General features: G+C 41.7%; 1 protein-coding gene across 2 annotated transcripts; it reads left to right on the top strand.

Annotated features, from left to right (window-relative positions):
* drd3 (dopamine receptor D3) lies at positions 1-24,059 on the top strand. Of its 2 annotated transcripts, none has more exons than XM_082545508.1 (8): positions 1-792; positions 2,681-3,013; positions 8,064-8,176; positions 11,513-11,649; positions 15,572-15,765; positions 19,343-19,408; positions 21,802-22,171; positions 23,759-24,059. In XM_082545508.1, exons 2-8 carry the CDS (start codon positions 2,723-2,725, stop codon positions 23,953-23,955), a joined length of 1,368 nt encoding a protein of 455 aa, XP_082401634.1. In that variant the 5' UTR covers positions 1-792; positions 2,681-2,722; the 3' UTR covers positions 23,956-24,059. The 2 variants fall into 2 exon arrangements, with proteins under 2 accessions (XP_082401634.1, XP_082401635.1); XM_082545509.1 differs by having other exon boundaries at positions 21,805-22,171.
* The last annotated feature ends 263 nt before the right edge of the window (positions 24,060-24,322 follow it).

Here is a 24,322-nt window from a genome sequence, read left to right on the forward strand (position 1 = left end):
TGCGCGCTGTAGGGGCTCGTGCAGTACTGATTCCTCTTATCTTAAAATGTCATGAGAGAGGATGGGGGGGGACGCATTGGATGAGAGCAGAGAGATATAAGGCAAAAAGCTCCTGGTATTCTTTATCTGCATAGAGTTTCTTTTTTCTTTTTGGTATTTCTTATGTCGCAGGGTTATAAAGTGGCCCATAAAGATAATGGCGCAATGGTTTACACATGTTTTTAAGCACCCAGGTTGGCCTAATGCCCCACAGGTCTTTCATTTAGTTGTTTTATGAGGCCAGCATCTGGCTATTTTTATTCCAATATCACTTCCAGCAAAGCACGACCCAGACTGCGAGACTGTGTCAGGGTCATACTGATGAGGGAGGGGATTCTAACTCACAACGCAGATATACAAAAACTTCTATCATAGCACTGACACGCAATCATTTTATCCTCAGATTAAAACATGTTCCGCGCCCCCCTCTCGTAATAATTAGCCACGGCGTCACTAAGCACACCTGATGTAGCCACAACAACTCCGGTGTGGCCGCAGAAAGCTCACCGTAGAAAGCCTCATAGCCACCGAGAGCCGGTGGGGGGTAAATGAAGTGAGCGAGCGAGATTGGAGCTTCATCTGTGAGCTCTCAACATCCACATTCGCCCGTGCGCAATGTCACCGAGCGCTTCCCCGGCTCCTCCCGCTCGCCTCGCAGGGCTGGACGCAACGACCGGGCAACTTTTAACTCAGCACGGATGATGCTTTTCCTCGATGGCATCCGATGAATTCTTCACTGCGAAACACTAACAGGTATGTAAGCGTGTGTGCGTACTTTTTGTTTGGGGTTTTTAAAAGAAAAAGCAGTAATGTATTATTAATTGAAATGTTTTATGTGTTGTCTCTCCAGCTAAATCCTCATCCGCTGCTCGTTTAACAGTTTGATTGCGCATTTACTTGGATAACTGATCATGTGGCACAATCATTTTTGTCCCTAATTGGGCCATTCATGTGTGTGACTGGACCACAACTGACCTCAACCTTTGCAGAAAGCTGATTTCGACGCACGATAGGGCGCTGCAATTATGGGCTTTAACTGAATTCTGCGATAAATGTTTGACGATCGAGTAATAAGATGAACTTGGCAGGTATTTGTAATAAATTCCAGCTACCAAAATGAATTTATTACGCACAGCTAGACTGGGGGGGATCCTTGACAGGGTGTCAGCCAAGTCTGCTGTGGCAGCAGCCCACCCCTTAGTCTATGCGCAGTTTACGGTATTATTGGGTTAACATAACTGTCTTTACGAAAAAGCATAAAGTTAAACACCGTCACGATCGCCGCCACTGTGCAGGCTTCACTGTGACTTCAGAGCATGTCCGCTGAGTCAGATGCGATGCCACCATGCATGTGCATTGAAGGGTCTGTTAGATGCCTACTTCACAGGCACTTATGAGAGGTCAGACCCCTGGATAGGAGCAGTAAGAGGCCGGAATAAGCGGTTAACATTAAAGCGAGGTCGTAAAACAAAAGTGTGCACAGGGCAATTAGGTCCAATTAGCACTTGTTACAAGTATAAACAAACCCTTCAGCAGAGCAATATGCGACCTTGTGCTCCTGTTCAGACTGAACACACACTGTGTGTGTGTGTGTGTGTGTGTGTGTGTGTGTGTGTGTGTGTGTGTGTGTGTGTGTGTACAGATGTGGTTTTCCTCAAATATTTTTTGATTGGCATCCCTGCAACCTGCCACACCTCATTCTGTGATAAATCCACTGCTGCACTCCCCTGAGGAGACTTCAAGGTGATCGGTATTGGTGCCTGGCTTTCCCCTGCTTCTTCAGGTTCTCCTGTGGACAATAATACGATACAGGAGCTATTGAAGAGCTTGGTAGCATTATAGACTGAGAAAATCTTTAAAAGCCTCCTGGGTCTGAGCCAGTTCTAAAAAGGATCTGATTTTCTCTGTGTCTTTCTCCCTGTTTCTGTCACTGAAAGAATGGGGGAAGCTGGATTAGATGGATCAGTATGTTTACCATCTAGACACAGGTGTGAGTATTACCACAGTGGGCTGATATCTGGACTTGGGCCAGATAGGGAGGTTTGATGATAAATGAGAAGAAGGGCTGAGTGCAAGGAGCACGGAGACCTCTCAGGGTGGCAGCACAGACTTATTACCCCTCCCTGATGAGCTAACCTTCCAGACACTGCTTAAGGCTTCTCTTCCAGGCCCTAATTAAAGCTACCATCTCTGTTTTATAGCTCCTGTTTTTATCAGTTGTTTTAGATGCCATTTACAGGAACGATCGCAGTGCTTTTGAAAGGCTGACTGGAACAATCATAAATGCATTGCACAGTCGAAGCATACATTGTCTGCTGAGTCTTTATGGAGATGATTGTCTCTATAGGAGCCATGGAGCCGTATCGTGAAGAGGCGTCAATACGCTCCCCCATTTTTTATTCAGCAGGAGAAATGAAACTCTCGTGCCAGCAAAAAGCAGCGATGCTCTGCAAAGAGAGTGTTACTGCTGGGATTTATCTCCTTACGTTTCATTTATCAGTGCATCTGACTTGTGTTGGGAGTCAGCATCTGTTTTCCAGCAGGCCTTTCTATGGGTAAATTCACCTAATGACTAAAGTGTGGGAATCCAAAAGGAAACAGAAGGTTGTGTGTTTATTCCAATACTCTTTTCTTTGGGCAGGTCTGCCAAACATCTCACCTCCCATGTCACTGGGACGTCTCAATGGCGATGTTTAGCAGCTTGGAGCGGCTCTGGAATGAGTCAGAGCGCCTCAGATGGGATGAGAGGAATGAGACCTTGGAGGCACCATGGCAGGATGAAGGGGAGCGCAATTACTATGCCATGCTGTACTCCCTGCTTATCCTAGCCATCGTGTTTGGGAACGTGTTGGTGTGTCTGGCCGTGCTGAGGGAACGTTCCCTCCAGACAACCACCAACTACCTGGTGGTGAGCCTGGCTGTGTCTGACCTGCTCGTGGCCTCTCTGGTCATGCCCTGGGCTGTCTACCTGGAGGTGAGTGTCTGCATTTACATCCTTCAGTATCTCACGCATGTTCTTTTCAATAGCGTTTTAAAAATGTATTGTAATTACATCCATATAGAAGGATTTTCTTTACATATTTTGGAGGTTGAATGGTCATATTTTGCACTGTTTGGCAGAGGTTTCATTCCTGCTGCTAATGTTTAGAGTAGCAGAAGCTGAATCAAACTTTTATCCATGCTGAGGTGGGATCTGACAGAAATGGAACTCATTTGCGTTGGTCTGTTTTTCCCTTTGAATTTTCTTGTGATGCACTACACCGCTTCCAGCTCTCCGCTTATTCTTCTCCACCATGCCCGCACTTCAACTCTTTAACCTGAATTCCAGAGAACATCACAGAGTTGCAGGGGGCAAAATGAGACAAGAAGATGCAAGACATGATTAGAAATATGGAGGATGTAGACGGGATAAAATACCGTTATTTAGGAGTGAATGAGTTGAGATTATGAAGAGAACAGAGGAAAGTTGTGTGGAAGACAAAATAAAAAAGCTAAACTCAAAGAGGGAAAGGATGAGGGTCATTTGAGCTTATTACATGGTGACAGCTGTGTGGGTGATCCAAAGACAGTAATGATGATGAAAGTATTTTAGGTAGTGATTCAGTATTTATGTAGATTATGCATAATTGCTTAAGGATATATTGAATATTAAATAAGGGCGTCATCTGCTCTGTAATTGGCTGAGCCGCAGATGATAAAGAGGCTTCTGCAAACTTGTGAATTTCATTCTTATCCAACCTTCGCAGCAAAAAGCTTTTTATAGTTTCTGTTCACTTTTATTTACTACTTGAAGATTACTCACTAGTGTAACATAGTTTTTCTGGTAATTATCACTTTCCTTCGTGTTACTTGCTGTTCACCAGCTCCATTAAGTATGCAGGTGCACATGACCATCAGACAACCACACTTCACTAAGGTCACTGAACGCTGCAAATTTACTTCAGGCAGGCTCATAGGTGTGTATAGAACAACCTCCTTGAAGCTCGCAGAGACAGAGAGTGTTCCTGCAGGACAGGTGTTTGCCAACATGAGTCCTGAAGTCCGGTTGTGTTTAATAAGCAGCCAACCTTTCGTGCAAGAATTTTGCACAGTGTCAGCAGAAAGTGCTTTTTCTCCTGCAGTGCAGAAGATTCAACAGCAGACCGACCCAAAAAAAAGTAATTACACACCCAGTGAGCAGAAGTTGACAAATTAAAGATGATTACATCCTCCGAAAGGTAAATTTAGGGCGCCATAAACCTCGACAGGGTTCAGTCATGGGTTTAACTTCCTAGCGAGCAGCTATGTTGTAAAAGCATGTGCTACTTTTTTTTAAATTTGGAGTTGGATCTCCTCATTTCAGATTCAAAGGGGAGCTTATTAAACACTGTAAAAACTGGTTATTAAAAGATAATATGACACAAAAGTCCAATATTCATTATTTTAGAGTAAATTTAAAAGAATATTGTTTTAAAAAAAGGCTGGGGAGAAACTTATTCAGCATCAGAGGTAAAGACTTTCAGCTCCCAAGACTAAGCACCATCACCCTGGGAGCTGTAATCTGAAGGTCTGCGGATTAACCTGATGTAGAGGGATGCTGGTGAGCTTCAGCAGGTGTGTTCTTACGAGAAAAGTCAGTGAGCGTCGCTCTTCCTGTCCTCAGCGGGAGCCAATCATGTGCCCTTGAGCAAGTCATATTATCCTTGAATGGAGCAGCTGATCTATGACTTGTACTTGAGCAAAGTGGTTGCAATGGCAGTAATGAATGAGCGCTCACGTCTAGCACCTCCAAAAATATGCAACATGACTGTATAGAAACGGCTCCATTTATAAAGTGGAGGCTATATTCTCTTTTTAGGGTAGTCAGGTGTTAAATGAGCCGGTTCATATATAGCACTTTTATACTCGAGCACTTGGAGCGCTTTGTACGACTTGCCTCATTCACACGAGCACTTTTTATACACCTTTATATCTAACATTGACACGCCAATGAATGCATCGGAGCAACTTTGGCATGCAGATTAGCAGTCAGGAATTGAACTACCAACGTCTGATCTAGTCTTATAATTAGCTTGTGCATTCTCAGTAAAAAACATACAGTACTTTACGAGTCAAATCTGTTAGGGTACCTGGGTTGTTGACCCAGTGTTTTGAGTTTTTTATTATTATTGAACTTTGATTTTGTCATTATTTATATTTCTAGTATTTTGGTTTCTATGTTAGCATTCTTAGTCTCCTGGTTTCTGTCTCTGCTTCATGGTTCCTCTGTCTCCCCTGTCACCTGTATCCCCTTGTTGGGGCTCTGTGTTATGTTTCCTGTTTTACTTTGAAAGTCCGTGTCAGTGTTTCTAGTTTTGTTTTCCTTGTCTCTTGAGGTCTGATTTGTCCCAGCTCTGTTTCCCTCCCATCTCCCATTCCCTAATTGCACCCTCTGTGTATTTAAGTCCTGTGTTTTCCTCGGTCTCTGTTGTGATCTCCATCATCTCTTACTGTGTGTTCTGTCTGTCAGCCTGCATACCTTGTTTAGTTTATTTTTATTTTCAGTTCAGTTATTTTTTGCCATCCTGCAGTAATGCTGTGTTTGAGTTCACCTTTTTGCCTCCATGAGTCTGCACTTTGGGTCCACCATTACTGCCTGCCGCACACAGACATGACAACATCATCCCTGGATCGATGACTTGTAATCGATGACACCTGTTCAGCTGCTCATTAGTACAAATATGTAATCAGCCAATCACATGTATTACTTTCAAAGCATTTAGGTACGTAGACATGGTCAAGACGACCTGCTGAAGTTTGAGCATTAGAATGGGGAAGAAAAGTAATTTAAGTAACTTTGAATGTGGCATAGTTGTTGGTTCGTGTCTCAGAAACTGCTCATCTGCTGGGATCTTCACACACGACCATCCCTGAGGTTTACCAACCTTGAAGCAGATGAACTACAGCAGCAGAAGACCACACCAGGTGAAAGTGAAGCTACAATTCACGTGGGATCAATAGGCGAGATAATAGTTGACTGGAAAAACATAACATTGGCTGGCCTGATGAATCTCAGTTTCTGCTGCAACATTTCAGATGGGAGGATCAGAATCTGTCTTAAACAACATGAAGACATGGATCCATCCTGTCTTGTATCAACCGTTCAGGGTGCTGCTGGTGTATATTTGGTGGATATTTTCTCGGCATACTTTGGACCACTCTGTGCCAATTCAGCATAACTTCATTACCACAGCCTACCTGAGTATTGTTGCTGAGCATGTTCATGCCATTATGACCACAGTGTACCCATCTTCTGATGGCAGCATTAAGCAGCATAACATATTACACAAAGCTCAGATCATCACAAACTGGTTTCTCGAACATGACCATGACTTCACTGTCTTCAACTGGCCTCCACAGTCACCAGGTCTCAATCCAATAAAAGAGCTTTAGTATGTGGTGGAACAGGAGATTCATATCAAGCTCACGGTCAATAGTTCAAAACATGATTTCTACTTCTCCCTGGGTGGTGGCTTTATTTGCCTGACTTTTTGTATTGGTCTCACACACTTATTAAAATAATTTAGAGTCCTCTTCCATTATGTTGCAGTGCTGTTTACATGCATGAACATAATGTGTGTAGAGCCCTTATTTATTGGAAATGTATTTAATTGGGGCCACAAAGATTTAAAGCATGATCTAGGTTCTTTATTTCTTTAAACATCTAGTTCTTGGTTAGTGTTTGGGCTTAAAATCAAGATGAGAGAGGTGCCACAGCAATTTGCTTGAATAGATGCAGGCATTCATGACTCAGTATGATGAGGCCCAATTCCTTCCATTTTACTGAAAGCATAAAGAGTTTCACTGTCAATGAAGCTGGTACATAAAACACTGCATTGCAATGTTGTATTTCAAGCAACAACTGTGGAAAACACTGACTTCCAGGAAACGGTGTCTCATGTGAACACACTAAATACTTACAAATTGAAGAGAAACAGTATGTAGTTTCAAACTGGTACACAACGCAAAGCTGTTCTTCAATTTTCACACCTTTAGTTTGTGGAAGAATTTGTGTTGAAACTTTGTTATCTTAGTAGCAATCATAACCACAATGGCATCATTGTGCCGTCGTCATTAGATAATTATCTGAGACCTGCCAAAATTCCCCCCGAGCCTCCTGAGAGAAGACTTTATTCAACAGAAAGCAACTGATTTTTGTGTGTGAAGTTGGCAGAATCCCTTCTTTGGGATGAAATTTGGATTTCCACGTGTCGAAAAAGGTTATGACGATGTTAGGTTAAGCAGGTTAGGCATGTGAAATTTTTCTGAATTCGAACGTGTAACACCTCTGGTGTAGAAAAAAAATAGCAAAAAGAAGCTAATTTTACCTATTTACATACTTGTATGTGTATGTGCATATTCCCATGTGTGCCTGCTGCCTCTCTGTGTAGGTAGGCATATATTCACATGCTGGATTTGAGAGATTCAGTAGTGAGGCAATGCTGCTTGGATCCCATTTATCTCTGTCAGACAGTTATTACCAGGTATTATAGTGCCTAAATGAAAGCCTGTCGACTTGAGTAAGACTCTGCTGGGGAGGAAGAGGTGGGAGTACTGGTGTGTTAACTGGAGGCTTATGCCCTTTGTGAAAAAAAGTCTGACAAACACCTTCAGTGTAATTAAACCTTGCATTTAGATGGGCACCCTCCTTCGGCTTATTTCCATGCCACTCATCACAGCACTGGAATAACAGGACTTTTTGCACTTGAGTACTTCAGATTACCTCGCTACAAATCTGAAACACTATATCATAACATAAACACACATTAATAAACCAAAGTGATATCCCGGTAGTGTGTCAGGGTTAATATGTGACTCATGCTGGCAGCTCAGACTTGATTTTCTTTATGTAATTTGGGCCAAAGTGCCTCTTGTGTGCCCTTTTTTTCCCTTCTTCATGAAACCTTTTTGTCACCTGCGCTGCACTTCACACTTGACTGTGAAGAAGGGGAAGAAAAGGAGGGGGAAACGTGAGTGTCGTTAATCTGCCTGTCTGTCCTTTGCAGGTGGTCGGCGGAGCCTGGCTTTTCAGCCGCCTCTACTGTAACGTCTTTGTCACGCTGGATGTGATGATGTGCACCGCCAGTATTCTCAACCTGTGCGCTATCAGCATTGACAGGTGAGTGCGAGTGTGTGTGTGTGTGTGTCTTTATCTTTTTGCTGCAGTTACTATGTATGACTACAGATGTTGCCATGACATCTCCAGTGTAAATGTCATCTCTGTTAGACTTTTTTTCCGTCACCTCGCCACGTAGACATTTCAAAGCTCGCTGAAGGATTAAAATATTTTCCCCATCTTGCTCGTATCTTCTTGATAGTTGTGTGTCTGTGTGTGCATCTCAGCGTGCAAGTTTCTCACAACGAGAGACAGTGAGAAAGTAACAGGAGTGAGCATGTGCATGCAGGCTAGGTGTTTTTAGGTTTTTGGCTAATTGCTGAGAAGATGTTTGTGCCATTGCACAGGAAAATGTCAAGCATGAGGACCTCGAACCTCTCCTGCAGCATCTGGTGTTTACATCATTATTTGCGTAGGTTTTGTTCTTGTATCAAAGTGAACATTTAATATCTCTAAAGGGTCTTTGAACTTGGAACCCCACAGGCATCAGGGGTTCAACTGCACAGGATGAATACACTGATGCATAAGAACTCTCGGGGGGATATATTTGCTCAGCCTGTATGGAGAAGGGAGTGTTTGCCTTTCTCTGCAGCGAATACGACTGCAGGGGAAAATGAGCGCTTTCATGAGTTTGCATGACAGTAAATGTTTTATAAGTCCCAGTTTCACTTTGTGTGACTCTGAGTTTTTGGTATTATTTCAAATACATTCATTTGCCGCAATAACAAACAAGGTTCTCCTGCAGTATTTGTTGTGGGGTTTTAACACATTGCTATTACTCTTGATTTGTTACTCATTATATTACTTTATATTGCATCATTGCCTAAGATACAGCTACAGCTAACTTAGAATTGCCAATAAATTAACATGGATGTATTCGGACCATGGAAGAAAGCTGCTAGAGAAAACTCACATGGGCACAGGATGAACATGCCAACTCCACAGAAAAAGACCCAACAAACGAGCAGATCTGAACCACTCTGCCAGATAAGGAGGAAACGTGAAACCAGAGTGGTGGCCACATATCAACAAGAATCTCTGTCCAAGCAAGAGCCGTCAAAGACCACATTTCCTCCAGAGCTGAGAACTCCCTCCACAAAGCGAGTCCCTGGACGAAGGATCTTTGGCTCCAGCTTAGATTTCCTCAAGAACATCAAAACGATATCTGCCAATTTTTGTTACATCAATATGATAAGCATTTGTGAGGATATAATGGGAAACGGCCCTACCTCACAGTGGTGAAGACTACTTCCAAAGAGTCCTCCTTTGGATCGACTCCAAAAGTGAATCACTTCTAAGTTGGGCCAGGGCCCAAAACGTCAATGCAAATCTGTTCAGAAATTATTTTTTTTTGAGTAAATTGGACAAAATATAAACATTAAAAAAACCAATCCCACAACCCCCTTGGTGGAGGTTATAAAAAGTAAAATATAACATTCCTACACTTAATTTTAGTAGTGATATTTTTATAATGCCAGCGAGAAAATGCTCACAGTGTGGTGGGAGTTTCTTCTAGTCAAAAACCTACAGAGACATCTGCAGCTTCGATCACTTAGAGAGCTTATCGTGAGAGTTTGTCACTTGTTCACTATTCCAAAGACACTTGCTACTGGTTCTTGGTTTATTAACAATGAAATAATCAGATATAAATAATCAAACTTCCATAATGAAGCGTCGAGTGTAAAGAATAATAACAATGCAAATGCAAATAATGCAAATGCTCGAGGTAGATAGTAACGAATTCTATTGAACTGCAGGTGCAGTTGAAACTGCACTGAGCTAAACAAACACTAGTTAGACTTCAGAAATAACTCAAGTCCAAAAGCAAAAGAACAATGAAAACAGCACACGAAATAGAAAACAAGAATCTAAAAAAAACCTCAAACTCATAACCCTGAATCCAAAATCCAGAACAACAGCAAAAAATAAATAAATCTTGCTATGTCAATGCTGTGTTCATGAAATGTGTCTCCTGTCAGAAGTGGCCAAGAAATCATTATAAATGAATTAATAAACAACAAAACCAACAATGAGAATCCGGGTTTAATGAGGCAACATGGCACAACAGAAATGCCATGGCGCTCTGAGGCCAAAACAGGGCAGTGGCCCCGATTCCAGAGCATATAAACATGTTAATCTGGCAGCGATTGTATCCTGTAAAACTTTCCTGACATCATTTTTTTGTACGAATCCAACTGGTTAAATACTTTATGGGGCTGTCTTCACAATTAAATTAGCAAATTAGATATCCTGAAACCCTTCTTTTATTTGTTGGACTGCTTGATTCTTTTGGATGTTTCATAATTTGCACCTGAGCAATGAAGTCGTCCTGAACGCTGCTCTTCTTCCTGTTTAATACAGAAGTCAAAAGCACCTCTGCAGCATCAGATGTTTGTGTGCTTCTAAATTAATGCAAAGCCCCTGGGACATTGCGTGTCACTGAGATCATTTTTACCTTCGCAGCAGCGCCGTTAGTTTATCGCATTGATCTCTTTGAAAACAGAGGATTTGTCAGCTTTCAACGGCTCTTCAGAAGCAGCGTAAATACGCGATAACCCAAGTTCTACCGTGAAACTTCAAGGAGAATTGTCCCGGTGAAAGTACTTACAGTTTAAGTCGTGCTTTGAGTGGTGATTTTAAGAGTTGATGAAACTAAAGGTGTAACGTAAAGCAGCGCTTGATCAATAAAGGTTGCCTATAATTTTTTTTATCATTCAACTTTTTTCCTTTCTTTTCCTTAATTTTTTTTTAAATCTTTGCATTTATTCTAACCCAGCAGCGCCGTGGCAGGAGGTTAAAGGCAAAGGGAAGCAGCGTGGGAAGAATATTTTTAGTGGATGTCCGCGTTTGGCTCCGGGTTTCACTCTGCATTTTGCCCAGAGAAGAACAGGAGTAATTAGCCTGATGAGGATAAACAATCATGGCAGTTGTCTGGCTCTAAACAACATTACATCACATCTATTTTGGGTTGGGTTCCAGCATAATTGCAGCTTCTTCTAGGCTATTGCTGGACAGTTTTTCCGGGCTCATTATACACTCTTGGCATATAGTGTGCTGATTAACTCTTAAATCAAAGCCTCACTAGAGTTACTGCTGAATACCCATTTGTTTCTAAATAATAGTGCCTGGTACGCCTTCCCATTGTTGGTCTTTATACCATCCACTTTTTCTCTGCATTGCATTTCTTGGCATCCCCAAAGCCCAACATTCTTTTTCTCCCTCTAATTATTCCCTTTTGCAGGACCGCATCAGCACTTTTTCCTTCATTCAAATGTCACCACCTGTCCTCTGTACAAATACGTCTGCAAAGCAAACTCTAATCCTTGTCTGTGTCTGCAGGTATACGGCAGTAGTGATGCCCGTCTTGTACAACACCACTCATCGCTCCAGAAAAAGAGTGTTTGTCATGATTGCTACCGTGTGGGTCTTGGCCTTTGCGGTGTCCTGCCCCCTGTTGTTTGGATTCAACACCACAGGTCAGCTCAGCAACATTTCGACTTTGGCTTGTTTTCTGGTTAACGTTAATTACGTAATTTAGAATTAAAGTTTAGTGTTCTTAGCATTTAGGATGGCCGTGGCGAGTAACTCAAGTGCTGTAAACATTTCATGTGTCGTCTGAGTTTTGTCAAGTCTGTGAAAGTAACAGCAAATGATATTATTGGCATTAAGAGCTGAAGCATGTCGAATCTGAAGGATGTGGGCAGATCAGGGAAGCAGAGTCTAATGCAGTATTCCTGTCATGTTGTGAGGATGTAATCACAGAGAAAATGACCATTCATGTCACACATTTGCAGCGTTTTCACAGAGTTTGAGATTTTGTGCAATTTCTGACAGCTACAATATTTCCTGTTAAAAAATAAGTAAATTTATAAACCAACAAGTGGAAGATTCACTGCAATGCCACAACTGCTGCTGTTGGTTATTAATAAAACCCAGCGTTACAGCTTTTCTCATTTGGATGTTGTTACTTGCACAAGTAAGAGCGTTTACCATCAACAGATGGTGAATCTGCTCAGATGAACATTTTACAGGTGTAGAAGCCTGACTAAGGAGAAGAAGAGCGAGGGAGGATTGTAGTGTAGCAAGGAGATTACAACAGGAGGGAGGTGCAGAGGGTGGATGCAGTGTTGATGGTGGGTTTTCTCCTGTTACAGTGCAACGGGAGCATTAGGTGAGGTTGATAAGTATGCATGACCAAAAGACACAGCAGGATGTGCAGTGATTCCTGTACTGTGCACAGTAGGGCTATTTTTTATTTTGCATGTGTTTTTATACAGATACTTTTCTATGCTGTTCTGTATTTATTCTAACAGCGTTTTACTCTATTGTGGGATCAGTGCAGGAACAAAAATCCCCTCGTTCTTGTCTGCAAGTAGAACATAAAATCTTGAACTCAGCATCTGAAGTATTCAGCTCATCCAAGTATCCACTTTCATACACAATCGTGGTCAGAAAACCTATAGTTTTATACTCGAGGCATTCACTGTCAGTGAAACCAGGTAGGACAGAGAGTCTTTTGCTTTTTAACACTACATCATTTTTGATTTGGGTTGCTTATTGCTTGTTTACAAATGTGTTGTAGCGTGGCATTACATCTGCTACGGCCCTGCCTCTGAAATAGACAAGCTTATATTGAGCAAACAAAGAGAGCATTCACACAATGAATTTCAGAGCATAAAACAGCTATCCGCTCAAGGAACATGGAGCCAAACACTGTCATGAGGCCAAAAATGGCTCCACTGTTATGTCCTTTGGAGTGAATGATGATTATAGTTCAAAATGCTTTCCCCTGAGCAAGTTTACATAAAATATAGAAACATTAGATGTTCGCTACAAACCCGTAACCTCAGCCAGAATCATCCCGCTTTGATTTTAATCATTACTCTTTTGTGAATCTTTTAGCCAAACTGCTGTATTTGAACAACATGACGTCCGTTTTGGCTCCGATGAAAGCCGCAGAGATGGCACGTTAGCAAGTTTGTTGGCTTGTCCAGAATAAATTGTGGACTTTTTCCTGATATTTGCAAAAGTGGTTCTGTTTACCTTTGTGCACTCAACACTGGATTTTCACATAGAGCCTTCTTTATTGTCAAAACTTTAAATCATCAGCCCCCAAATTTCTATCTGCCTGTTGGATAGACAGTTGTTTTTATGCTGAGCCTTATTTGTCACTCATGTGCTTGTGTGCATTTCTGTCTGCCCCTGATTAGGTCATAGATGCCTTTAAATTTCATATTTTTACTTCTTCCAGTTAAAATTACACTTACAATAAATTGCCGCTTGCTATTTTCCTCATTTTAAAATGTTGCTATTAAAGCATTAATTAGACATGTTCTAAATTACTATAAGCACTCATTAACCCCGATCATGCCTGGGTGCTCACTGACACACTCACTTGCTTCTTCATTAGTTACACATTGCTAGTACTGGGTTGGTTCCTCCTTCTGCCTTCAGAAGTGCTTTAAGTCATCATGGCACAGATTCAGATTCGGCATCACATCCATGATGTCAAACTCCTGTTCGAGCAAATCCCAAAGGTGCTCTACTGGAGAGATTGAGATCTGGTGAATGTGGAGTACATATGAATCGATATTTGTTAAAATAAATAAATAAATAAAAATGGGACAAGAATATTACACCACCATTGTTTGGATGCTTTCAGGTGGTTGAAACTCATCAGAGCAGGCAACATTTTTCAAATCTTCTGCTGTTCAATTTTGGTGACCCGATGTGAATTGTCGTCTCAAGGCGCTTTATATTGTGTGGTAGACCCTACAACAATACAACAGAGAAAACCCTAACAATCATATGACCCCCTGTGAGTAAGTGCTTTGGCAACAGAGGGAAGGAAAAACTCCCTTTTAACAGGATGACACCTCCAGCACAGCAGGTTCAGGGAGGGGCAGCCAGCTGCCGCAGTTATATGAGCAATTATTTGAGTTACTGTTGCCTTGCTATCAACTCAAAGCAGTCTGGCCATTCTCCTCTGACCTCTGGGATAAACAAGGCATTTTCACCCTGAGAACTGCAGCTCACTGATATTTTCTCTTTTTCGGCCCATTCTCAGGAAACCCTAGAGATGGTAGTACACTAGCACAGCAGATCAGCACTTTCTGCAATACCACGCCACAATCAAAGTCACTGAAATCACTTTCTTATTTCAACACTTTCTTCTCTACTTCAAAGATTGCACTTGATTGATTGAATCATTTATGTCCATTAAACCTCCTCTTAATACACTGTTTCATTGGAGGCCTTTTTTGTATCTTTGGTAAGTGGCTGTTTTATATATTTAATACTTGTTTATTTATCCCTGTCTTCTTTGCTTTTGATCCTTTTAGATTTTTGTATTGATTTATTCATGATCCGTGCTCCTTTTATGGTTGGTTTTTATTTTTGTTCTTTTGTTGTTTTTAATTATTGTAGGAAGTCCTTCAAAGAAAAAACTTTGCAACTTTGTTTGCTCTGTCACACATTTTTCTAGTTAACAAGAAAAGTAAAGCAAATATTTCTTTTGTCCTTTCAAAATATTGTTTGCATTGCAGTCTGATTGGATGAGGTTACGTCAAGTGGAAAGCAGATGCCGTCTTGTTTATTGTTAAAAATCATTTGTGTTTTCCAACACTGAAGATGTGCTGTAAAGCCAAATCACATATAGTTTGAAGCTAAATAACGAAATATGAACAATGTCACCAGCAGCTATTTTAATTTCAATAGCCAGCAGCAACACAGATGCATGAGTGAACACACACAATTAAGACCATTAGTGAAACACAATGTAAAGCAAATCACAGACGTGCAAGCACTAAGTTTAGTCTACCTATAGCCAGAGTGAAACAACGGCTGTTTATTGCAGGAATCTGACCACTCAGGGGCGGAGACCGGGGTGGGGTGGGGGGGGGTCCTGTTAGGTCTGAAATCCTTCGTCTTTCTTTTGAAGTAATCGACTGACACGGATCAGCTCAAACAGACAAATCTGTTTTGTTCCCAAACAAAAAAGAAATAATCAGTACTCTGAGTCTAGCAGCTGAAGGTAGTTTGGAGAGTGGCACCAAATAGATTGTATCTATCCATCCTTCATCCCACTCTCTGTGTGACATGATTTTGGATGAGGAATTTGTCAGCCTTTATTATATGAAGTGGTCTCTTATCCTGAATTTATTGCTCAGTTCTTGTCAGATCAGTTATGTCTCTATCGTGCAGTGATCTCTGTTGGGGTATAGCATGTGTTCGATATATAGGCATTATATGAAAAGAGGACAAACGATCAAGGCTATTTTCAAGATTGACAGCATACTCTGGGGTCAGAGAGCCAGCTTTAAATGATGATGTTTGTCTCTTTTATTATCCTATAATTTTAAGGCTGTTTTCCATAATGATATTTTCCTTTTATTGCAGACGACCCTTTGGTGTGCTCCATCTCCAACCCTGACTTTGTGATCTACTCTTCTGTGGTGTCCTTCTATTTGCCGTTTATTGTCACTCTGCTGGTTTACATCCGCATCTACGTCTTCCTCAGGATGAGGCGGAAGAGGATCACTTTTGGACAGGCCAGTGGGAAGGTGCAGCCAGGCTCCACCCCACCGTCTGTGGTGAGTCGGTTTCCATTATTAGTTTTTTTAGTGGTGCACGGTATAGTAAAAGATGCTTTATGAGATAGTTAGTTTAACAATAATTATCTATTGATTCTAAAAATCTATTTAGAGGAGCAGCTTTGGGGGTCATCATGAAGAAGTTTTTGACCTTGTCATAAAAAGCCACAAAATCTTCCAAACATTTATGAATAACAATAAGATTCACTTGATTACTTACACTGAGATTGCCTTGACTCTTTTATAATGAGCTCATGATGTTTAGAACTGTAGATGTGCTGTTATAATGATTTAATAATCATCTGACCAGGGTGTGATTTGCCGATGGGGTTGTGAGGGATTCCGCTTCTCTGGTCTACGTGTTCCTGCTTCCACAAAATCATTTAATTATTCTATAAATGTCACATTAAAGAACAGATATTCTGACAGACGTCAGAGTATAAAGGGGCCACGGTGGTGCCCGAATTATTTTTGCTGAGGGCAAAATAAACACATCATCCTTTCTTTTTATTTTTCTTTCATATATCAAACCTAAGATGTCAAAAATAATAACTGGGCAGCTAGACCAGTTATTATACTATTATAACACCTTTCACATTCACTGTGCTCCATTTCTGAAAAACTGTTATTTAGCTCCTGATTTATTGTAAGTGTATTTTCCTCACAGCAAATTCATCTTTCTCAGATTCTGTCTCACTCACTTATTTGCATTCACCAATTTTATGCACTGATAATGAATTACAACTCACCTTTATTTTGGACCCTTTTACAATTAGATAGATTCCCGGTGTGCACAGGGGGGGAAAAAACTCTATTAGACTCTAATAATTGTTTAATTTTAGAGTACAAAATGTAGACAAAGTGATCAACAAGAAAACCGCTGCCAGAAATACTGTAAAAGTGCCCGGGAAAAGGTGTCTTCTTCTGATATGCTGAATATTATATTATGATATGCTGAATATATTAAAAAAATCTGAATGAAAAAGTAAATAAACAAAAACAAAAAAAATGCATAATTATTTGTTGACAGTCAGAAAAAAGGTTTTCACTGGACTCCCTGAAGTGCTGTAAAAATCCAAGTACTTCAATGATTCAGTAGTTTGTGAAACCACCTTTAGTAGCAATAACTTGAGGTGTTGCTTTTCTCTATGACTGTCACGGAGGTGGAACGGACTCAGGCGCAGACTGAGAAAGCACGGTTCAACAATACTTTATTAATCACACTGGTGCGCTATGTACACTGGGGAAACACACTTCTTCGCACTTGCTCCGCTCCTTGTCCAAACAATCTCCACACAAGCTGCCCACTCACACTCACGGGGTCCAGGGGTCACAAAAGGGCTGATCCAGGTAAACCTATTAACACAGACGAGGGTAAGTCGAAGGCAAGCACGGGAACAACAGAATCGCAATGAAGCCAGGCAATACTAACGAGAGTTACTCAATATTCCAGCAACGAGTAGCTCAGAGCCCCTGACCTAAGAAGAGCTGCAAATCACCGGAGATCAGCTGCAGGTGCGTGGGCCAAGGGCGAGAGCCCAATCAGAGCTCCGCCCACGCAGACAGGTAGGGGAGAGAGAGAGAGCAAGGCGAGGGAAGCAGAGAGAGTAAAACAACAAACACTTGTGGCCACACTGGGCTGGCCGGGGAGGCACAGGGACCATGACAATGCTTTTATCAGTCTCTTGTGTCATTGTCAAGGAGTTTTGGCCCATTCTGCCTTACGATGTTGCTCCACTTCATTTCCAGACATTCATTTCTTTACAGCTCTCTTAAGGTCCCACCACTGCATTTCAATCAGGTTGAGGTCTGGATTTTGACTCTGCAATTACAACACTTTGATTCTTCTTTTTCAGCCACTCTGTTGTGGGTTTGCTCCTGTGCTTGGGATCATTGTCCTGCTGCACAGCTGTTAGACAGATGCCCTCACATTTGACTCTAGAATACTTTGGTATACAGAGGAGCTCATAGATGACTCAATGATTGTAAGGTGCCCTGGTCTGTGTCTGCAAAACAAGACAAATCATCGTCCCGCCACCACCGTGCTTGACAGTTGGCGTATGGTGGTTTTTTTCACCAAATTTGGCACTTTGCATTATGACCCAACATCTCCAATTTGGCGTCATCTATCCAAAGGAGATCGCTCCAGATGTTTTGTGGTTTGTTTAGATGCAAATTTGCAAAGCTAAGCTCTGCCGCGTGTTCTTTTTGAAGACTTTTTCCTGGCAATTCTTCCAAACAACCCATACCGGTTTAGTCATTTTCTAATTGCACTGTGATGACCTTTAAGGTTTAATAAGCTAACTGAGGCCTATAGAGCCTGACATGTTGGTCTTGAGCTTGAATGGGAAATATGGTTGGATGTCCACTCCTAGGAAGATTGTAAGATCATGTTTTCACCACACCATCAGCTTATCACTACCCCTGCTTTTATAGAGGAACACTTTAATCAAGTGCATTTGATTAGCATCACCTGGCTGCTGCTTAATTTCTATAAAGACAGTGAGGGTCTATTTAGTTTTTCACAGGACTGCAAATAGACATCATTGTTGACACATGTGGACATTTCCATGTTTTGTTGCATAGCAAAACCAGCTGAGAATTAATAAGAAGTTAAAGTAACTTCAGTGAAAATGTTTTACTTTGATTAATGTGCGCTGATGGGGTCATGTGACCTTTATTCAAGTAAAATTGGATGGATGGATGGATGGATCTGACAAACAAAGCAAGCTTAAGTTATATTTTAGTCCTCATAATAATAATGTCGGCACAAGGGTCACATTGTTCTTTAATCTCTATTATGAGACAATTTCTTTCTCTCAACAAGCTGTCAGTTTTTCAATCGTGTCCCAGTTACATCTATCATACAGATGATGGATGTCAATAACCACAGGCAAGGATACATTAGGTCACGTTTAATACATCTGCACCCTATTATTAAAATATGGTCTATAAAAAGACAAGTCAACCCAGTGACTTGAATAGCTTTGCCACACCTAGAAGCTTCCTGAGTATTCTGGCTGTGTTCATTGCACCCTTTGTTTCCCTTTGTTCCCTCCGTTTTTACACTAGATAACAGTGCAGTCCCATTTTGGAATCTCATCCAGGAGTGGAGGCCTCCAGCTGTAAGATGCCAGCTCTGCAGGGGTTCAGGTTGAGAGAACTACGGTGGAATGATGTTTTTAAACAAGATAATAGGACTCTTACTGAGTCAAGAGAATTAACGTTTCCTATGAAGGAGGAGTATGTCTTTTTTGTGTGTTTCAAAGGCACCTATCTCTATTTTCGCAGCAAGCTTTAATTGGACTGCACAGCGTTCGGCTCGGGAGGGAGTGACTGAAGGCACAACAGGCGTAAATCCTATTCTTTTGATTTTTAGTCCGCGTCGGGGACGCTCAATGAGAATTGGTTGAATTTTAATGAAAGCATTCTGGAGATGAAAAGAGATGGATCAATGAGTTTGAAGTGAACAGCACAAATATGTTCCACTTGTGGACTGATGGGGTTGAGGTGACGGGGTTTTGTTCATTTCTCTGGAAACCATTTTCTCTGTTGAACTTTCCTCTGATCCCCGTAGGAGACCTGTCTGCAAGAAGAGACTCCAAAGGCGAAGCACGACTTGTCACCTATAAGGATTAAAGTGGTGGGTGTTATGTTAAACCAGATTTTATTTTTTTCTATTGCTCTACTTTTGTTTTTTAACTTATATATCACTGTTTAATGCTTAGGTAACTTATATTGACTGTGTTGGAGTTTTGTAATGTGGTTGCATGAATTTTAGCTTTTCATCTCGGTGTCTCTATGACGTATTCAGATAAATTCGATTTTTTTTCTCATTTGGCTGTGTGGTCGCAGCCTGGGGGGGTCACAGAAGGAGCCAGGAATTGTGATTGTGAAGCGTGGCTCAGCAAAGACTGCGTGAGATGCGCTTGCAAAATTCAGCACCTGCAAAATTCACACAGCATTCAACGGCAGAGGATTCATATCAGCAACGAAATAAAAAAGCGCGATGGGCTGAGAATATCATGCAAATTCATGTTTGTGGTCTTACTGCAAATTGTACAGTGCTTAAAAACGTGTTATTGCTGGAGAGGGAAAATTGAGATTGAATTTGTCACAGGTTTGGAAAGTTAAAGTAATTGCTGGCACAAGAGATAAATGAAACAGCTCCTAAAATGTAGCAGGATTTCCTGGCGTGTGCTGAATGTCAACTATTGAACTTGGAGTCGGGCACACTTTTAGTCCATCTGAAGAGCCCTTCAGATATGTATTGACCATAACTTTACATTTTTCTGAGTCTTATTTGCCACTTTGTTGGCTTAGCAGAGCAGCCCAGCTCTCAGCTCCACATATTTTCCGCATGAGGTTAAGGAGGATAAGCTAAAGGCAATTTCTCAATAGATATTACGAGGGGTGAGGGAAAATAGAAGGTAGAGCAGTGAAGTGTGATGACTTAATTTAAACATTAAAACCGGAAACGTTTAAGCTTGTATTTCAATTCAGTTTGATTTATATAGCACCAAATCCCAACAGCAGTCACCCCAAAGCACTGTATATTGTAAGATAAAGACCCTACAAGAGAAAGCCATTCAATAAATTAGAGCAATCACTTGGTGACAGTGGGAAGGAAAACTGCCTTTAAACAGGAAGAAATCTCTGGCCTATCCAGGCTCAGGGAGGGGCAGCCATCTGCTGCTTGGGGGTGTTTATTGTGGATCTTTAACCTCTGTTTTGGTTTTTACCCTCTACAGAGGAAAATGTCTTTTTTTAATCCTTTTTTAAACCAGGTAGTGAAACTTTTGTGATGAAAAATCTCCTTTACAACAGTGTCCTAGAATGAGATAAGAAGTATTAATATATATCTCAATGGCAGGACAAACCAGGCCCTCTTGCTGTCTGGCTACAGTGCTAACCACTGAGCCTTCATCCTGCCTAGCTGGTTTTGTTTCATCTGTCTCTGTTGCAAATAAATGGTTGAATATGTTCACCAGATGGAAACTTTGTCTGCCAGCTGATGCTCAGATACTAGTGGCTCTGTGGTGCAGTGGTTAGCACATTTGCCTTACATGTAAAATATCCCCAGCTTGATCCTGGGAGAAGACACAAACCCAGCATCAGGGTCATACTGCACTCTGGCAGCTGGTCCCAAGTACAGATAAATGGGAGGGTTGTGTCGGGGAGTGCATCTGGCATAAAATCTGTAGATCCATCTGCTGAGGTGACCGCTTGTTTTTATTCCATTTTATATGATTTTGGTTTGTCTCTGATCTCCTACATGCGTCTTTACTGGTCTTGAATGTACCGCAGCGTGCCCTCCTATCTGTGAACACACTATTAGGATGTCTGGTTATTTACTGTTACTATTCTGCTGTGGAATTGTTCAAATTGTTCAAAATTTAGGAATCGTTGTGGCCATAATAAGATAAATTAATTATTGTTTTATTTAGCAAAGTTTCCATCACACAATTAAATCCAAATTTGTAAAAAGCACAGAGTTAATAAATGTCTTTTCTCAATTCCCTGGTGCCAGTCACACAATAAAACATCACATAATCTAAAATACACCTTGCTAATATTGTCATGGACTCCTTTTTGCCTTTAAAGCTCCCTTAATTAATAGTGGAATAGACTCAATGAGGTGCTGAAAACACATCCATGAAACAAATGTCCAGTTTCACCAGGAACTGTTACACAAAGTAACTTTAATCACCCGCGATGCTCACTTTGAAGTTCAGCAGGTTTGTTTTGGCCATGTCTCCATCCTCTAAAGCAGTTGTAGTCATGTGACTGGCTGATTCAATATTTACATTAAGGAGCAGTTCAGCTGTTTCGGTGTCCCTGAAAAAGGGACCGGTGACAGTATGTAAACCCCTTGAAAAATCACATCAGTTTGTCTGTTGGAAGCATTGGTGTGGAAGCACTTGAAAAATTAATTTCAGGCTCGAAACTGTTGTCCTGATACGTCCAGCACACCAACCCAGCATTAAGCCTTTATTGATTTCAAGCTGTCAATAACTGTGTCGTGTCTCGTGTCAGCAGAGTGAAGAACCCTCGGGTCCTTCCAAGCCTAACCTGCTCTCAGGATGCCTGTGGGGCAAACGCCCAAAGACTGGGCCGGTGGAGAACTCAGTGCTGCCCCCGGTGGACATGCAGAACTACTGTAGCATCAGCCATGCCTCGTGTGGCCGCACCGAGATGGATGTAGAGGAGGAGCGGGGGGAACGGGACCCCGACGAGAACAGCCAGATCCAACGTCCTCCTGTCAGGATGAGCTGTGAGGTGAAAGATCTGTCCAACGGGCAGACGCACACATCACTGCGGCCGATGTCTCACATCAGCAATCCCCGATTCAGGAGCATGCACGCGAGGGAGAAAAAAGCCACTCAGATGCTGGCCATTGTGCTCGGTGAGTGGAGACTGAGATAAGCTGAGGAAATGAAAGTGTAAATGTCACAGTAACACACTCTATAACACAGGCAGCTTTTAGAGAGGCGATATATGACCGAGTTGCTTATTCTGCTTCGACTTCTTTCACATTTGTAGGATTAACTCTTCTGCCACATATACCCACGACAGTACCAACACGTTTTTTTCTCACTGTGTGCATTTCCTGCATATTTTTCTTATCTATACTACAATAAATCAAGCTGAAATGTCAGGCCTCGGGTTCACTGTGTCGGCCCAGACAACGCACACACTGTAGCTCCTGACACAGCTTTCACACGCTCCAATTATCAGCCAGGTTGCTTATTTAGGCCTGGTCCAGTTAGCTCTGACAAAATGTAATCAGAGGTGCCCGATTACATTACACTGGTGTCAGTGAAAGCCAGTGGCGCATGCACAGAAGACAATCCCAGCCTTGCTTTTTCATCCAAACTGACCACAACTTTACCACAATGTCAAGACACCAATTATAGCGCTTGAATTTAATGATTGCTCAAGCTACAATGCAGCATTTACAGTCTTGTTTATACACAATAAAATGTATCCTGATGGCCGCTGATGGGTAAGACTTCAATATGACTACCGCACAAACCACAGGTTAAAACTGGTCTAATTGGCCCATTAAAAGTGTCCTCATAGGTCTGCTCACTAGCAACAGGGCAATAGTGGAAGATTTATCCATGTCTGTATTTATCTGCAGGTGGTAAACTATGTAGTTAGACACTGTAACATTTGAAGCTTACGTTAGAGCAGACAAAAGTAGGGCTTAATCCGTTCTTTATTTTATTTTCTTCTTCTTTTTTTTTCAAAACTGTCAGAGAAACACTACTTTGTGTTCACACCAAACATGAAGGGACACTTTAATGCAGCTTAACTGCATAGAAAGTGCAAATGGACTGGGTTTTATATTCCACTTTTTCATTTAATGACAAATCAAAGCACTTTAGACTGCACGCCACATTTATGCAGCTCATATCTATGGCCAACATGCATATCTTTGGACTTTGGGAGGAAGCTGGAGTACCTGGAGGAAACCAACCGAGGCACATGGAGAATATGCAAACTCCACATAGAAAGGCCCCGGGTGATGAGGGCGTTAAAGCAAGGACCTTGTTGCTGCGAGGTAGTGGTGCTAACCGCCACCGTGCCCACCCATCTGTGCAAAGAGGGAAATAAATTTAAATTGTTATCGTAAATCTGCGTCACAAAGCGTAACCTCGCTTTGTGTTTGTTGTGAACAAACCATTACTGTTCCTGCAGATGCAGGTTTCAACCCAGTGTAGTTATTATAGGGTTGTTAAGAAGGCTTTGGTAGATAACATTTCATTTCATTCATTTATTTGTTCATTTTCAGGCACAACAACTGTTTGAGGGAGGTTTTAGCCAGCATGTGCTGTGACCATGATTAACACGAATTCTGTTTTCTTTCTCTCCTTTTCTCTTCCTTTTTATTTTAAATGTTATTACTATACCCACCACTCTGTCCGGCGTACACCTTCAATTCCGTTTTGTCCTTTCTCCATACCTCTCTGCTGTCTGCCCGCTCCAGGGGTGTTTCTCATCTGCTGGCTGCCTTTCTTTGTGACTCACATTCTGAACACTCACTGCAGGACATGCTACGTGCCTCCTGAACTTTACAGTGCTTTCACCTGGCTCGGGTATGTCAACAGCGCCCTCAACCCTGTTATCTACACCACCTTCAACATCGAGTTCAGACGGGCCTTCATCAAGATCCTCAGCTGCTGAGGAAGGAGCCACGTCAGGAAATTTAAATGGAAATGAGGCTGCGCACCCGCGCTACAAGTCCGGCGCGGAGCATTTAGTAAACAGTGGCCAGAGAGGTGCATGCTTTGTGTGCTGCATAAGTTACACAGCGGCACCAAGGTGAAGCACAGAAATGGACAAACACTGCAGGGTACAATAAATGCAAATACAGATGGAAGTTTACTTTTCGGACTCCGACGAGGGCTAAAGCTTTCATTTCTCGACATGGCTGGGATTGTATTTGAACAGTATGACTCCTCAAATGACACTTAAACATGCATACAGTCTTATTTATAGCACAAGCTTTGGGCTTTCTTGTGGATGTGGGTTGTGCATTATGTGTACTGCT

The sequence above is a fragment of the Aulonocara stuartgranti genome (genome assembly GCF_965226115.1).
Source record: "Aulonocara stuartgranti genome assembly, chromosome: 9".
In the NCBI taxonomy this organism is placed as follows: domain Eukaryota; kingdom Metazoa; phylum Chordata; class Actinopteri; order Cichliformes; family Cichlidae; genus Aulonocara; species Aulonocara stuartgranti.